The sequence below is a fragment of the Entelurus aequoreus genome, linkage group LG25, assembly GCF_033978785.1.
Source record: "Entelurus aequoreus isolate RoL-2023_Sb linkage group LG25, RoL_Eaeq_v1.1, whole genome shotgun sequence".
NCBI lineage: Eukaryota > Metazoa > Chordata > Actinopteri > Syngnathiformes > Syngnathidae > Entelurus > Entelurus aequoreus.
This window is the reverse complement of record NC_084755.1, coordinates 28,995,212-29,013,157: the sequence shown is the minus strand read 5'-3', so window position 1 is coordinate 29,013,157 and position 17,946 is coordinate 28,995,212. Positions and strand designations below refer to the sequence as shown.

Sequence of the window (17,946 nt, the reverse complement as noted above, 5' to 3'; positions counted from 1 at the left end):
GAGAATGGTTGTCCCGGGAGATTTTCGGGAGAGGCACTGAAATTCGGGAGTCTCCCGGAAAATTCGGGAGGGTTGGCAAGTATGTTGGGGACCCCTGTGCAGATGCTCTACAACAGCACCAGTCAGAGGACGTTGCTGCCTGTCAGGATGCAGAGATGAAGTGGAGAGTGACGCTTTCATCACAAACATGTGAGTATTGGTGCGCTCAAAATGGCAACCTATTGTAACTCAGGGTATGGTATAATATAGTGCTAGCTCAGCTGAAAGGCACGCTACATCAGTGTTGTTCTCAGTGCTGCCTTCAATACCGTTGATCAGAACATTCTTTTAGATCGCATCAAATCGTGTATTGGTATGTCATGTTTATCATGTTTAGCTACTACCTCACTAAAAGAATTACCTAGTAAAGAGTAATGGGAAATAATCAATAAAATGGTGCTCGTAACACAGTGAATGGTGGGGAGAAAAAAGGCCACCTGAAGAGAGTGCTTGGGTCAATCCATCCATCTTCTTCCGCATATCCGATGTCGGGTTGCGTTGACAGCAGCTGAAGAAGGGATGCCTAGACTTTCCTTTACCCAGTCACTTTGTCCAGCCCCTCCCGGGGGATCCCGAGGTGTTCCCAGGCCAGCCGGGAGACACAGTCTCCCAAACGTATCCTGGGTTTCCCCCGTGGCCTCCTACTGGTCGGACATGCCCTAAATACCTCCCCAGGGAGTCGTCCGGGGGGCATCCTGACCAGATTCCTGAACCACCTCATCTGGTTCCTCTCGATGTGGAGGAGCAGCGGCTTTACTTTGAGCTCCTCCCGAATTACAGAGCTTCTCACCTTATCTCTAAGAAAAAGCACCCCACCCGATGGAGGAAACTAATTTTGTCCTTTCGGTCATAACCCAAAGCTCATGACCATAGGTGAGGATGGGAACGTAGATTGACCAGTAAATTGAGAGTTTTGTCTTCTGGCTCAGATCCTTCTTGACCACGATGGACCGATGTCCGCATCACTGCAGACGCCACACCGATCCGCCTGGCGATCTCACGATCCACTCTTCCCTCACTCCTGAACAAGACTCCCAGGTACTTGAACTCCTCCACTTGGGGCAAGATCTCCTCCCCAACCTGGAGATGACACTTCACCCTTTTCCGCACGAGAACCATGGACTCGGATTTGGAGGTGCTGATTCTCATCCCAGTCGCTTCACACTTGGCTGCGAACCGATCTAGTGAGAGCTGAAGATCCTGGCCAGATGAAGCTATCAGGACTACATCATCTGCAAAAAGCAGAGACCTAATCCTACAATCACCAAACCGGATCCCCTCAACGCCCTGACTGCGCCTAGAAATTCTGTCCATAAAAGTTATTATGCGGACCAAGCTCTCACACCGATCATACAGGAAGTGGACCACCACAATCAGACGGTCCAATACCCCATACTCTCTGAGCACTCCCCACAGGACTTCCCGAGGGACACAGTCGAAGGCCTTCTCAAAGTCCACAAAGCACATGTAGACAGGTTGGACAAACTCCCATTGACCCTCAAGAACCCTGCCGAGAGTAAAGAGCTGGTCCACAGTTACACGACCAGGACGAAAACCTCACTGCTGCTCTTGATCCCAGGTTCGACTATCTGGCGTAGCCTCATCTCCAGTACAACCAGATACAACTTACCGGGAAGGCTGAGGAGTGTGATCCACGATAGTTAGAACCCACCCTCCGGTTCCCCTTCTTAACGAGAGGAACCACCTGGCAATGCAGAGGCACCTGCCCCGATGTCCACACAATGTTGCAGAGTCTTGTCAACCAAGACAGCCCCACAGCATCCAGAGCCTTAACGAACTCTGGTCGGATCTCATCTACCCCTGGGGCCATGCCACCGAGGAGTTTAACTACCTCGGCAACCTCAGCCTCAGAAATAGGAGAGCCCACCACAGATTCCCCAGGCACTGCTTCTTCATAGGAAGACGTGTAGGTGGAATAGAGGAGGTCGTCAAAGTATTCCCTCCACCGATCCACAACGTCCTGAGTCAAGGTCAACAGCACAACATCCCCACCATATACGGTGTTGACAGTGCACTGCTTCCCTCTCCTGAGGCGGCAGATGATGGTCCAGAATCACTTTGAAGCCGTCCAGAAGTCGTTTTCCATTGCTTCGCCAAACTCTTCCCATGTCAGAGTTTTGGCTTGTCGGTACCTGTCCGCTGCCTTGGGGGTCCCATGAGCCATGAGCACTTTCCAGTACTCCCTCAAGGGAATCCAAAAAGGGTGGGTACTCTGAACTGCTGTTTGGTGCATCAGCACAAACAACAGTCAGGACCCGTTCCCCGACCCGGATTAAAATCCAACGTACGGGCTTTGAGCCGAGGGGCAACAAGAATTACCACCCCGGCCCGTCTCCGCTCACTGCTTGCAACACCAGAGTGCATGGGTAAATTAGCAAATTTAATTCCAAAGCCTTGCACCAGCTCGTTACGTTTTAAGGAGGTTTTATATGAAAGAGGCAACACACCACAAAGGAAAATAGACCTTGAGACTGCAGTATCACGTAAAATAGTAACTGGGACTCTTACGTTCCTATCAGACAGTGAGGCAGCACCCTTCATAATAAAAGGGGAATAAACAGCTGGATCCGCACACTCACTTTTAAAGGAATGTGGCACTGAAGGGGCCTTTACCAGAACTACTGGTTTTGATTTGGTTCACTTCAACAAGGGACAGCTGTTTATCAAATGACTAGGTTTCTTGCAGTATGTGCACATGAGCCTTACTTTAACTGTGCCATCAGTAGGCTAAATGAACCTCTTCAACATGTGCCATAGTTAGATGGTGCCACATGTTGCCTACTTATCTGATGGTGCGTGATTGGACCATGCTGCGACGGAGAAAAGGCTTTATTGAAGTTTCCTTTGCGGGTCAGAACATACTCGTCAGCTAAAATAGCAGCAGATATAGTATTAACTCTGTGTAACAAAATGGTTATTCTTTTTGCATCTTAACTCAAAGAAAACGGACATGTTGATTATTGTCCTGCTAGAAACAAGCACTTGTTTGCGGTTACCACTTTGAATTTCGATAATAAAACAATTGTCCAAAGCGACTCTGCAAAAAATCTTGGCATTATTTTTGACCCAACTTTCTCGTTTCTGCTGCATATTAAGAATGTTACTAAAACAGCAGTAATATCATTAAAATCAGAGCCAGAATCAGCTTTATTGGCCAAGTGTGTTTAACACACAATTAATTTGACTTGAAGACTGTGCTCTTTGTTCAATGTAAGAAATGTGTCCCATTTTGTCCACTTGTGACTTAGAGATCATTATACATGCGTTTGTTACGTCTCGTATTAATCAATGTAACGTATTATTCTAGGGTCTCCCCATGTCCAACTTTAAAATATTTGTGTTTCAAGTACGCAGGCTTATTAGAGACCACCAGAGCCCTAAAAATTTTTGCAGGCATTAAAGTGTTTTCTATTCCGGCTGCATTCATCTTTCCTTCTACCCTGACCAGTCTCTGTATTCCATCATCCCCACAGCATGATGCTGCCACCACCATGCTTCAATGTGGGGCTGGTATTGGCCTGGTGATGAGCGGTGCCTGGTTTCCTCCAAACATGACGCCTGGCATTCATGGCGAAAAATGTAATCTTTGTCTCATCAGACCAGAAGATTTTATTTCTCATGGTCAGAGTCTTTCAGGTGCATTTAAGCAAACTTTTTACGAAGAAATGTTTCCGTCTGACCACTATACCATACAGGCCTGATTGGTGGATTGCTGCAGAGATGGTTGTCTTTGGAGAAGGTTCCCTTCTCTCCACAGAGGAATGCTGTAGCTCTGACAGAGTGACCATCGGGTTCTTGGTCACCTCACTCACTAGACCAACATGTAGCGATCAGAATTAAACTTAAGGTAGCGGAGTGAAAGTGGTAAAAGTAAAGAGTATGTTGTATTAAAACTACTCAGACAAGTACAGTTATCCAAAAAGTTACTTGAGTAATTGTATAACAAAATAAATGTAGCACATAACTACCCATCTCTGGCTATGCACACATATCCAAACACAATCAAAACGTCAGGGAGCACACCGGAAAAAATATCAAATCTCAAGGGAGTTGCTTGAGAAATAATTTTTGAGGAACAGCTTTTCCTGTGTTCATTCTTTTTTTTATGTAATAGTATTTTCATTGTAAACACATTATGTTATATCACTGTGACAGCTATGACTACATGGACTTCTGGGGTAAAGGAACGCAAGTCACAGTTACATCTGGTAAGTAATTGTTACGTCCTTTTGAGACATTTTTAATTCTATATTTGGAAAGTTTTTGTATTAGAATGCTCTTACTTTATGTCACTGTGGTACTACTTGGACTACTGGGGAAAAGGAACCCAAGTCACAGTTACATCTGGTAAGTCAACATTTGTGGTAATTCTACTCTACTGGAAAGGACAAGTACATTATTTTAATATTTCTGATTTAGTGCAATAATTTATTGATATCAAGTAGTTCCAGTATTTGAACAGTAGAATTAGACCAATTTGCCTATCTTAAGAAGCCAATATATGCTAAAATCTGTGAGATATTACATAACAATTGAAAAAAACACCTGAAATGAGTATAATGGCGCTTTGGCGAGTCCAATCTTCTTAGTTGTTTGACAGGTTATTATAGCATACATTAGCAACTTGATCTATCATCGACAGCAACGGAGTCTTATGAAATATGACAATGATTATTTTGCTTAAATTTGAGTTTATGCACTGTGGTATCTTAATAATCAAACAGGTTTTGTTTTTCTAAGCTTTTGAGTGAGCTATTCCATTTATAAAGATGTTTTCCAATGTTAAGAAAATGTTCACTCAAAATGTCAAATAAATGAGAATTAAATAATTTGTGATATTTAAAATATAATAAGGTCTATTGTGCAATTTGATCTACAATTTAAATATGGTTTAATATGGTGGGTGTTATCTCTTCACCATTTTCATGGAATCGTATCATAACCGACTACTTATTTTCTTTTCCTACAATTTGAATATGGTTTAATATGTGTCTTCCCTTTACTATTTTCATTTAATTTGATCTCAACTGACAACTTGCTTTTCCTTTCACAGGCACACCAGTCCCACCAGTCCCACCCACTGTCTTTCCTCTGATGCAATGTGGCTCCGGAGCAGGAGACATGGTCACTCTCGGCTGTCTGGCCACCGGCTTCAAACCTCTTCCACTGACGTTTGCGTGGAGCAAAGACGGGACCGATTTGTCTGACTTCATTCAGTATCCTTCAGTGGAGAAGGACAACCTTTACACGGGAGTCAGTCAGATCCGAGTGAGGCAAGCCGACTGGGACAGCAGGGCCAAATTTCGATGTGTCGCCAAACATTCAACTAAAACTGTTGATGCCGTGATCACCAAAACAGAAGGTAAGACGTGTTTACAGCATATCTTGTAGTGTAGTCTTAAAATAGGTACAATGAATGTGACACAGCTAAAGGTAATCACAGTAATGTGCTGTCACTTTTGTAGTATATTTGGATTCGGTGTATTTGAAGTCGTTGAAAAAATATATATTGGTTTTCAGATGCCCCGGTTTTAGTATGATTGAAAGTGGGTTATTTTGTATTCTACACAAAATAACCCACTATGGAGCCAAATTAAGTTGTAGTGTACAGTAATAGTCAAACAAGAGCCCTAGAAGACGTATTTCCAGACTGTCACTGAATGCACCACACTGCTAGTAGCTCATCCTTGTCAGTAGTCCTCCAAAAAGGTAAAAGTGATGTTAAAAACTATACCTGTTTTTAAAAATATAATTAAGCTCTGCAAAAAGTGTTTTGTGTAAATATATTTGGATATCTGGAACGGGGTAATTAGAATTAGATGATTTTTTTATGTTAAAAAATGTTTACACACAACACATTTATCTGAAAATTGCACATTATTTCATACTATCCACACAAATGATGTTATTGTTGGTGCTAAAGCCAACAGTAAGGTGGAAAGAAAGGTCTGACTCTTCCTTGTGCAGCTGCTTACTCTGCCTTGTCTGTCAGGGAAATAATTGTTGCAGCAGTTTTTTGCTTGCTTTTTGTTTAATCTACGCTTGCTTGTCTCACATGCAGGTTGTGTACGATCTAATCTTGCTGTTTTAGTAGTGTCGACCCTGCAGAAGCCATGAGAAATAGCATTCAAATGACGTTTTGAGTTGTGTATATATATTTGTTGTGCAGACATATACTTAATATGTTCGTGTTTCAGAGTCCTTTTACAAGTTGCCAACTCTGAAAGTGTTGGCCTCCTCTCATGGTCAAGATGAGGCTTCAATCGTCTGCTTTGCCAAAGATTTTTCCCCAAATGTTTATGACTTCAAATGGCTGTATAACGAAGAGGACATCTCCCACGGAATAGAGCAGGTCATAACTTTGTCTAAGGCCAGAAAGACTGCAAATGGAACGACGCTTTACAGCGCGGCGAGCCTCATCACGCTCAAGTCCGACGAGTGGTCATCTGGCACCACTGTAAGGTGCGAGTTTAAGGGGAGGGACGCACATGGAGATGTGTATATCAACTCATCTGTGAGCAACACGCGTGCCCCAGATTCATGTAGTGAGTACTTTTCTATTTGTTTATTTTAGGCTGTGTTCACACTTTGGTTAAATCAAACTCTGATTGCAAACAAAGCATGCAAAAATTACAAATATGTAAGACTCTTTGTGTGTGACAACAGGGTGTTTGTAAAAATTAGTGTGGTCAAATGATTAATTATTCAAATCTGATTAATCACACTTTTAAATTGGGATGAGATTTACCTTTTTACCTGCTTGCATGATTTAAATGACCCTAGAAAGGCCCCTGTAATTGGGCACAAATGTAATTTTTAACGTGACAATGACATACAGCAACATTTTAAAATGTTTTACTTGAATGCACTGCTCAAAAATTCAGAGAAAGTTGTATCCTAAGTCCCCTCGGGTGTATTTTGAAATTAAATATGCCAGAGAGCACACCAGTCGGAGTCCTCTCACTCATCTCTCTCTATAAATATACCAACCCACGCACCTTTCAGGTAAAAATCCACAGTTAAGGTAAAGGAGCATGTGCGGTCAAAATAAATTGCGTGATTAATCTGTGTATACGCATGATTAATGCAATTTTTCGGTTGATGAATCACATGAGTTAACTCGTTACATTTAACAGCATTACTTTAATTATATATTTAAATATTTTGCAAAAATTGGTTTGAATCAAGCGTTGATCCTCACTTCAAGAATTGGGTGCATTATGTTTGTGGTACAACAAAAAAAGTATGCCACCTTTCAGGTAACCATCTGCAGTTAAAGTAAAGGAACATGTATGCTCAAAGCAAAATGTGTAATTAATATGCGTGTACCCATGATTAATGTACTATGTTGTGATTAATCACATGATTTAACTGCCCTAGTACAAATAAGCTGGTAAAAATAGCAACGTCTCAAAAACAACTCATTTTGGTTTGAAATAATTGAGTTAGGTCAATAAAAGTGTCCAATCAAGTCCTTCAATGCATATATTTTTGGTCCGAACCACCAGTGTGAACGCGAGCTAAAATGCAACACACTCAATGTAAATCACACAACGGCCTTGAAAAAGTCTTCCTGTCCATTCAACAGGCGAAGGATGCCCGGAGGCGGATGTCGATATACAGATCAGCGGCCCCACAATGGAGGACATCTTTCTGAACAAAAAAGGCACGGTGATATGTCAGGTCAAAGTTAGCAGGCTATCTGTGCTGAGTATTTTGTGGGAGGACCAGGATGGCAACGAGATGGCCGGGACCTTGAAAGCCCCCCCGCCGGGCAATTCGGGCCCATTTGAGACTCGGCTTGACATCACGTATGACGAATGGAGCAAAGGGATAGAGCGCAACTGCGTGGTGAAGCATTCAAAGATTGCGCACCCAGTAAAGAAAGCCTATAAAAGAACTGCTGGTAAGAAAACTGTAAATGTTTGATACTACTTCCTGTGGTCAAATGTTGTTCTGTCGCACTTGCAGATAAATCACCTCAAAATCCTGCGGTGTTTATGATGCCTCCAGTGGAACAAACTGTTAAAAACATGGTTACCCTGACTTGCTTAGTGAAAGACTTCTTCCCCCAAGAGGTTCTGGTGTCTTGGCTTGTCGATGACAACCCCGTAAACTCCACATACGTCACCAGGACCACCCAACCTGTAGAAAACCAAGGCGTGTATTCAGTCTACGGCCAGTTAACGCTCAGCCTTGATCAGTGGAAAAGGAACGGTGTGGCGTATTGCTGTGCCATTTACCACCAATCTGTGGCCAACACACCCAATGTCCTTGTCAGGTCCATTTCATACAGAACCACCGATAACGTCAACATGGACGACCCCAAATTGTGCAAGGCCCTGTAGATGTGTTCTGTGTCACTCTTGTCTTCTCTTCTTTGCTCTTGGTTGTTTGCTGCATGTTTAATGATATTGTGTGTCCATTTCAAATCAAAATAAATAAAAAAAAATCACTTTGCAACTGTTGTATGTCGCAAGCTGTTCATGTTGTCGTTATTTTTAGCTACGTGTGACTTGCAGTGTCACTAATCATGCAACAAGGATTAATAGTATGTTGGGGTTTTGAAAGAGAGTATTAAAGTCCTTACTCGTAGAGATAGGTGGTCTGTGTGACTTGTCTTCGTACACGTCTTCTTCCTCTCCTGGGTCTTGCCCTAACAAACACAAACACAAGAGAGATCATGTTTTAAAGACACACACTGAAATAATGGAGTCTTTCAAAAGGCAATTCAGGGTCTCCAGTTATATAGCACTACTTGTACTCATAAAATCAACATTATAGGACACATTTCTTTGTATAAACACATCATACAGTAATAATAAATACAGTGTGTATTGAAGTACTACTGTACATCCACCAGACTTCCTGGTGGAGATGAGCCACCAGTGGAACAATGCTGTGGAAGCCGAGCAAGATAACATGGGGAACACGGCGCTCGCCTTCATCATTCTCTTTCTCATCACGCTGCTGTTCAGCATTGGAACAACTGTCTTCAAGGTAATAATACAACTTTTGTTTTGGAGTTGAGCACTTAACTGCACCTTTACATACTGTAGGTGAAAATAAGTCTGCAATATTTCTAAAGAACATTGGTTGACGGTAAACATTTTTCACAGTAATGCACTTTTTGGGGAATTTTGTCCCTCAATCACAATCTTTCTGTGAGACCAAAACACACGTCATTCTCTTTTCTCTTCATACTAAATAGTAAAAGACTGCTAGTAAAAGGCGGCTAACAATACAGGTAATTGTGATACGATCTATTTCACCGAACAAGCCCTTCAAAAAACATCCAAAAACCTCCCACACTGTTTTATATACATGCTGTAAGTATGTACGTCATGTAGTAACAGGCTCATTCATGATAACATGCAACTTGCTGCCACAACCTTCTACTATAATACTAATATTAATAATAATGGATTATATTTACAGTACATAGTGCTTTTCTAGACACTCAAAACGCTTAACAGTGAGAACTTAGAACCCATCATTTATTCACTAATTGATTGTGTTAAGCTACATTTGTAGCCACAGCTGACCTGGGGTAAACTGACGGAAGCGTGGCTGCCAATTTGCGTCCATTGGCCCCTCCGATCACCACCAAACATTCACTCACAATCATACACAGTGTGGGCGGCACTGGCAGCAAGGTGGGTGACATGTCTTGCCCAAGGACACAATGGCAGTAACTTGTTTATTTTGTGGCGAGTCGCAGCCTACGTTATTAGCAGCTCAAGCCAGCTAGTAGCTAGTAGCTGACTACTCACTAAAGTGGTAGTTATAAATAAATAATGATAAATGGGTTATACTTGTATAGCGCTTTTCTACCTTCAAGGTACTCAAAGTGCTTTGACAGTAATTCCACATTCACCCATTCACACACACATTCACACACTGATGGCGGGAGCTGCCATGCAAGGCGCTAACCAGCAGCCATCAGGAGCAAGGGTGGAGTGTCTTGCCCAAGGACACAACGGACGTGACTAGGATCGTAGAAGGTGGGGATTGAACCCCAGTAACCAGCAACCCTCCAATTGCTGGCACGGCCACTCTACCAACTTCGCCACGCCGTCCCTTCGGTTTTTCTACGCCATAAATGTAGTTCCTCTGTGTTAGCTCCTATAATAACAATGTCGCTATAGGTCACGGCATGTAACTAGTGCATTGTTGGTGTTTTTTTTAAGAGCGCAGAGTAGATGAATCAGATATGTCCGCATTGTTAGCCGCCTCTTATTAGCAGTTTTTCACCATTTAAAACGCACATACAAGATTGTCTCACATAAGGATTGTAGATAATGGGCAAAATTAAAAAAAACAATTCCCTTTAAATTCTATAGACGCCTTATGAAGTATAACTATACTTTATTTGTTGGTTAGCTTTTAAGCTGGAATTTAAATATAAATACTTATTTGTCCAAAAAGACAATAATACTGTAAAAAATTACATATGAATATTCAAGCAAGTAAATATTTTACAACTTCAGCCTGAAATATAAATTACATACCAAATAGGCTATTGATTATGTACACAAATGTCTGCTTTTCAAAAAACTGCTCTAAAATATATTGTACCTATTTTAATATTAACCCTTTAGAGTACAGTGGGTTTTATGTTGACAAAGTTACCACATTTTTGTCCAAACACACACATACAAGAGTCAAGACCGAAACTAATCATACCATTGGCCAATTTTTGTCCAAAGTCAATCAAAGTAAATTTTTTGTTCAAATGTGAATACAATAAAAGCTTGAAAATAATTTTTTCCCCACAACTTTTCCTCTTGTTCATCATCCTATTATCGCCTGTGTAATTTTCAAGCAAGAAAAATGTAGGTAACTTTAAGTTGAATTTGCAAGGTTTACAGTAGACCTATGCATACTTTTGGGTTTGACTGTACACTTTGTTTGATAGACACACCATTATCCACCATCAATAGTGACACACACTTATCATTACAGTAGCAGGGCAGCCATGCGGAAATATTGCTGCATGCTTTGAATGGGAAAAAGTAGGGGAAACAAAAGTCTGGTGGAAAAATATAAAAATTACATAGAAAGAAGTAGAAAGCCACTAGTCCAAATTGACATCTAAACCTAAATTATTACATGAGTTTATGACAGGATAGTGTGAAATCAAAAATTGTGTTTTTATCGGTTTTAGAAGGAAATTTGTGTCACTGCAAACATATGTGTTGTTTTTTGTTTAGCTTTACCAGTTTGGCTAATTTAAGGAAGACAGGTGGTACAAATGGTTTGGAAAACAATTGAATTGCACAAAACATACCAAGGATCTCTTTTTGGATTTCCAATAGGATTAATAAGTCAGTCTGTTGTGTGTATTATTTGTGCATTTCTTTAATATATTTTTGTTTTTTTTCTCTTTCAGGTCAAATGAACACATTTTTTTAAATGAACTGTAAGTAATCATATTGATTTACAATTTAAAGAAAAATAAAAAATAAAATGTGGGTGATGCTTTTCTTGCCGATTTTTCCTCAGAAATTCAGAATGACCTGAAAAAGCTGCAGCTGGAATGTACAAAAAAAGAAAATAACTTTTTAGTGTGTTATAAAACAAAACAAAACCAACTTTAAAGATGTGTCCGTGTATGAAATGTATTTAAATATGTCATCATCTCTTCTCACACCTGGCTTTTGTCATGCACTGTTGCGCCTCGCTGAGTTTCACTTCTGTGTTTTTTCTGTACTTTTATCTTCTTCTTTTTAAAAAAAATGTTGCTTATGCTCGCTCAAGCGGAACCCTTTCCACCTGACTGTTAGTACTATAAAACTACTTAAAAGTAAAGACACCTGCACCTTTAGAATTGTGACAACAATCTGAAGGTATGTGCAAGTAATTTGCTACATATAGAGAAATAGCCACATGCGTCATATACGTATTTTCTATTTCAACAGAGAGGATGGAGAGGATTGTGTCTCCAAACATGACATTGTATCCGCTGTGGGAGGGCAACCTTGCAGGAGACTCCTCTGTCAAACTTAGGTGCGCCTTAAGTGGCTTCTTCCCGGACACGCTGAGTGTCGAGTGGCTGCAGGGCAACCGAATCATCGACGGCGTGCAAACCGTGAGCAAGTTTCAGAGTGTGACGGCCCCACAGACCTTCAGTCTAATCAGTGAGATTGAGCCTGATGTAAAAGAGTGGACAAACGGCTTAAGGTTTACCTGCAAGTCCACTCACAACAAGGTGGAAGAGAAAAAGTCAATCAGTACCTGTGAAAGTACGTATGTGTCTGCCGTCTCGCATTAACACAGCTATTGTCATCGTCTTGTAACAACGGACGTGTCGCCTGGCAGCACAGGCAAGCGTCCCACCTTCCGTTCATGTGGAGCTCCCCAGCTTCAAGGAAGTCATGACGGAAACATCCCAAGTGAAAGCAACATGTTCGGTGCGCACCGCATTGGATGCCGTTGTCACATGGCTGCTGGACGGCAAAGCAGCCAGCGACCAAGCGAGCGCGTACGCTAATGCGTCTCACGTCATCAGTACTCTGACAGTGTTGCCTGATGTGTGGAGACAAATCAGGATTCTCAAATGTAAAGCGGCGCATCTTTGCTTCCCGGACGTCGAGGAGACCGTACGTGTGTCAGGTAGGACGACCGAACAAAATCGGAGTAAGTCCACTCCTCACAACTCAACAAGTAGTCAGTGTACAGCTTGTCCATTTACTACGTACTGAAAAATGACTCAACACTCGGCCATTATTGTCCAAACAGCTGGGAACAAAAGTGACTATACCAAGATAACATCATGGCCTGGAGATGCATGAGTACTGCCGGCACTGGTGAGCTGCGGTTCTTTAAGGGACATCCAACTGTGACATTGTGAAGTAGCCCACTTCCTCCACTGTAAAGTCAAACTACTGGCTAATAATTGGATTACTTGATATATATATTTACATTATGATGGAAAAGAGAGGACCTAAAATGGAACCTTGAGGAACACCACTAGTATAACTAAAGAAGTTGAAAAAATGACTATTGACTGCATCTGGAGTAAACAAGCAACAGCAACACCTTAGTTACATAAAGTGTATTAAAAAAATGTAACTGCCAAAAAGGACTTGAAAGGGTTTGACCCCAGTTTTCTACGTTTGCTAGCAAGGTTGGAATGTCTGTGCAAAGATCAGCCAATGTGTTTACATTGGTCCAAGTTCCTCTACCAGGGGTTGGCAACCCAAAATGTTGAAAGAGCCATATTGGACCAAAAATACAAAAACAAATCTGTCTGGAGCCGCAAAAAATTTAAAGCCATTTTACATACAGATAGTGTGTCATGAGATATAAATTGAATTAAGGGGACTTAAAGGAAACTAAATGAGCTCAAATACACCTACAAATGAGGCATAATGATGCAATATGTACATATAGCTAGCCTAAATAGCATGTTAGCATCGATTAGCTTGCAGTCAAGCAGTGACTAAATATGCCTGATTAGCACTCCACACAAGTCAATAACATCGATAAAACTCACCTTTGTGCATTCATGCACAACGTTAAAAGTTTGGTGGACAAAATGAAACAGAAAAAGAAGTGGCATAATGATAAAACACGTCCTAGAAAGTCGGAGAAAGTTATACATGTAAACCAGGGGTCACCAACCTTTTTGAAAGCAAGAGCTACTTCTTGGGTACTGATTAATGCGAAGGGCTACCAGTTTGATACACACTTAAATAAATTGCCAGAAATAGCCAATTTGCTCAATTTACCTTTAACTCTATGTTGTTATTAATAATTAATGATATTTACACTTAATTGAACGGTTTAAAAGAGGAGAAAACACGAAAAAAAATAAAATAAAATTTTGAAACATAGTTTATCTTCAAATTCGACTCTTTAAAATTCAAAATTCAACCGAAAAAAAGAAGAGTAAAACTAGCTAATTCGAATCTTTTTGAAAAAATTAAAACAATAATTTATGGAACATCATTAGTAATTTTTCCTGATTAAGATTAATTTTAGAATTTTGATGACATGTTTTAAATAGGTTAAACTTTGTTAAAATATATAACAAATTGGACAAAGCTATATTTCTAACAAAGACTAATCATTATTTCTTCTAGATTTTCCAGAACAAAAATTTTAAAATAAATTCAAAAGACTTTGAAATAAGATTTAAATTTGATTCTACAGATTTTCTAGATTTGCCAGAATAATTTATTTGAATTTTAATCATAATAAGTTTGAAGAAATATTTCACAAATATTCTTCGTCGAAAAAACAGAAGCTAAAATGAAGAATTAAATTAAAATGTATTTATTATTCTTTATAATAATAATTTAAAAAAAATACTTGAACATTGATTTAAATTGTCAGGAAAGAAGAGGAAGGAATTTAAAAGGTAAAAAGGTATATGTGTTTAAAAATTCTAAAATCATTTTTAAGGTTGTATTTTTTCTCTAAAATTGTCTTTCTGAAAGTTATAAGAAGCAAAGTAAAAAAAAAAATCATGTATTTATTTAAACAAGTGACGACCAAGTCTTTAAATATTTTCTTGGATTTTCAAATTCTATTTGAGTTTTGTCTCTCTTAGAATTAAAAATGTCGAGCAAAGCGAGACCAGCTTGCTGGTAAATAAATACAATTTAAAAAAATAGAGGCAGCTCACTGGTAAGTGCTGCTATTTGAGCTATTTTTAGAAGAGGCCAGCGGGCTACTCCTCTGGTCCTTACGGGCTACCTGGTGCCCGCGGGCACCGCGTTGGTGACCCCTGATGTAAACAAACTACGGTGAGTTCAAGGACCGCCAAAATTAGTAGGACAAAACGGCGCTTGCCAAATACTCGAATCAGTGAAGCATGTTTAATATAAACAGTGTGATTTATAACAAATAGGGAGGATTGTGTCATGTTTGTCATTCTACAGAAACCATATTAAAACAAAAATATATTTTTTTCCCCTCCTCTTTTTCCATTTTTCATACATTTTTGAAAAAGCTCCAGAGAGCCACTAGAGCCGCGGGTTGCCGACCCCCGCTCTATACTGTACAACAAGAGCAGTTGTGTTTTTAGAAATTGGCTGCAAAATTTTTTATTTGAAGATTTGAACTGAACTCGGGGGCCGGGATGATGTCATTTTCATTTTCCTGAGGGAACTCTCCTGAAGGAATCAATAAAGTACTATCTATCTATTACCGGCGGCAGCCAGTTGCATAACCCTGCAGTACAAGATGTACACTGACTAATCTAAGTTAATTCATTTCCATCGTGTTGTACTTTGAGACTATTATATAAAACGTTAGCTGAAATGTGAGGGGTGTATTTACTGTACTCTGATGAGCTACTGTATCTTTGAGAGACTGAATTCCACCTTTTATCCTGTTATGATCACTTAGGTGTTGCAGTCACCGCTCCACTGGTGGAGATGAGGCGATCTCTTGCAGATTTACAGAATAACAACAGCGGCGTGTTCGAGTGTGACATCACGCAACTGGACGCCATCGATCTCTACGTCACATTTCAGGCCGACGGTGTGGATATTTCTAACAAACAGTATGTTGATCTCCCTGAAGGCCTGGGCCCACATTCCATCCGTCCACGTTTCAGTTTGCACGAGTCCTACAGGAAGAGTGACGCAAATTTAACCTGCAAAGTGAGCCAAGGCTTCTCCGACAGCTTCCGGTCAAACCCCATATACGGCCTTTTTGGTGAGAGTCTGACTCATCAGAGCTGGATTCATTTGACACAATAATTTGAACCCATTTTCCAACAGTGGACCCATCAGTGGAACTCTTTCTGGCCCCCAGTGAGGAATCGAAACCTCAGAGGGTTCTGTGCTCTGGTCGGGGCTTTAACCCTCAAATTAAATGGTTCAGCGAGGCTAAGCAGAGAGCGCCATCAATTACTAGCATCAGCATGAGTGCGGATGGACGTGTGGCTGTGACCAGTCAACTCCACGTCCCACCGATAGAGTGGCAAACTGGGAAGGTCTTCACCTGTCGAGTGTCTGACAAGTGGCTGAATAAAGATGTCACCAAGACCATCAGCATTTGCTCCGGTAAATAATCATAAGTACGCTATTGGCATGATGCATGAAAAAAAAAAAAACTCATAACATTGTCCTTCAAATATCTGCATTCGTTTGTCCCTCAAGAAAAGTATCGGCTTCCCAAAAACTGCTGTAAAAATATTGTTCAATATTTTTTCCACTTTAACTGTGACAGTCTTTCAAAATCACTTAAAACCATGAAAAGAAATGTATACATAGAGTATATATCATTTAACCCTTTGAAAGCAACTGTTAGCTGAACTATCCATCCATCCATCCATTTCACTACCGCTTATTCCCTTCGGGGACATGCACCTGGGGATAGGTTGATTGGCAACACTAAATTGGCCCTAGTGTGTGAATGTGAGTGTGAATGTTGTCTGTCTATCTGTGTTGGCCCTGCGGTGAGGTGGCGACTTGTCCAGGGTGTACCCCGCCTTCCGCCCGATTGTAGCTGAGATATATTGTTCCTAAATTCAAAACAAAAAATATTTCCATGAAATATATTTTAAGGAATATTTCCTTAATATTATTATCATTATCATTGTGCTTTATTTCAATATCATCATTATTGTGATGTTTATTTTATATTATCATTAGGCCCTAAGATAGGTTAATGATTGACAACTTTATTGATGTTTCATGCATAAGTTCATTGCATTGTTTTTCTATTCCTTCAAAATAAATATTAAATATTCATTATATTTTGGGGCTTTAACACTTCAAAAGCCATTATGCTTAAAACACACTACTATTTATTATTGGGAATGAAATAAGAATAATAAAACACACACTTGCCATTGCAGTAAGGCACAAGTGCAGAATTGTTTTTCTGCTCGCTTTGAATAGGAAAAAAATAGCGACATCTGGTGGACATTTATACTAATGTAAACTGAAAGACCAGTAGTCCACAGTAAGATCCAAACATAAACTCTTTGTAACTTCTGTTAAGATAAATGTAAAATCAAAGGTTGCATTTTTATTTGTTTTCATACAAGCATTTTTTGTCTTTAGATTACAACACTAGTGTAATAATAAAAAAATACAAATATCTTGCAAATTTTACCTACCGTATGCTCATTCATCACAACCAAAAATGGCTTGCAAATAAAACCGTGAATGGCACAAAATGTTCAAAGATTTTAAAAGGATCTTAATATTTGTTTCTAATCTCACATTTCATGTTATTTTTACAGTAACCCCAATATCATCCCAACAAGTTGGAGTGTTTGTTCACGGACCCCCACTCACAGAGTCTCAGCAGAGGGACAAGGTGACCATTACTTGTCTTTTGGTTGGCCCTCGACTTCATGATTTTGTCATCTCCTGGAAAGTAGATGGGAAGAAATACTCTCAGAATTCCCACACGGAGGAGCCGACTCGTCACAGCAATGGTACAGAGACCTTACGGAGCTTCCTCAGTGTGCCAGCAGATGACTGGGATGCATATAAACAAGTGTCCTGTGAGGGACAACACAAGTGTTCCAACCAGGGCCATGAGGACTACATCAGCAAAAGCAGAGGTATTGTCTCAACATATATTCACATTTCCACCAGATAGCACTATCACACCATCCTTTTTCATCCTGGACAAGTATGTGTGTGTATTTGTATGAGTGTGTTTGCACAAATGCGTGTGTGTCTGTGTGTGTGTTTGTGCCATGTGGCATTTTGACACTGTTATAATTACACATTAAAAATAACATTGCATGTCTACGCTTTGAGTATCTAATAATAGAAAAGCGCGATATAAAATCTAATCCATTATTATTGATTACTATGTCTACTGAAAATATAATTTTTTTCTCTAAAACAACATTAGTTAAAACATTTTATAGTTTTTATTTTTATGAAGGATAGTTGAGGTTTACGACTT

General features: G+C 40.1%; 1 protein-coding gene and 1 gene segment (V, D, J or C); one reads left to right on the top strand and one right to left on the bottom strand.

Annotated features, from left to right (window-relative positions):
* tmem205 (transmembrane protein 205) overlaps nucleotides 1-17,946 on the bottom strand; it is a 74,459-nt gene that overhangs the window by 41,278 nt on the left and 15,235 nt on the right. The window lies entirely within an intron of this gene.
* Nucleotides 1-17,946, top strand: part of LOC133642725 (uncharacterized) — a 37,619-nt gene that overhangs the window by 17,021 nt on the left and 2,652 nt on the right. Inside the window, 7 exon segments of one of the 2 annotated variants that reach the window lie at nucleotides 4,357-4,407; nucleotides 5,114-5,422; nucleotides 11,982-12,305; nucleotides 12,382-12,675; nucleotides 15,418-15,729; nucleotides 15,795-16,079; nucleotides 17,267-17,593. In one variant, coding sequence covers nucleotides 4,357-4,407; nucleotides 5,114-5,422; nucleotides 11,982-12,305; nucleotides 12,382-12,675; nucleotides 15,418-15,729; nucleotides 15,795-16,079; nucleotides 17,267-17,593 — 1,902 coding nt within the window. 2 annotated transcript variants of the gene reach the window in all.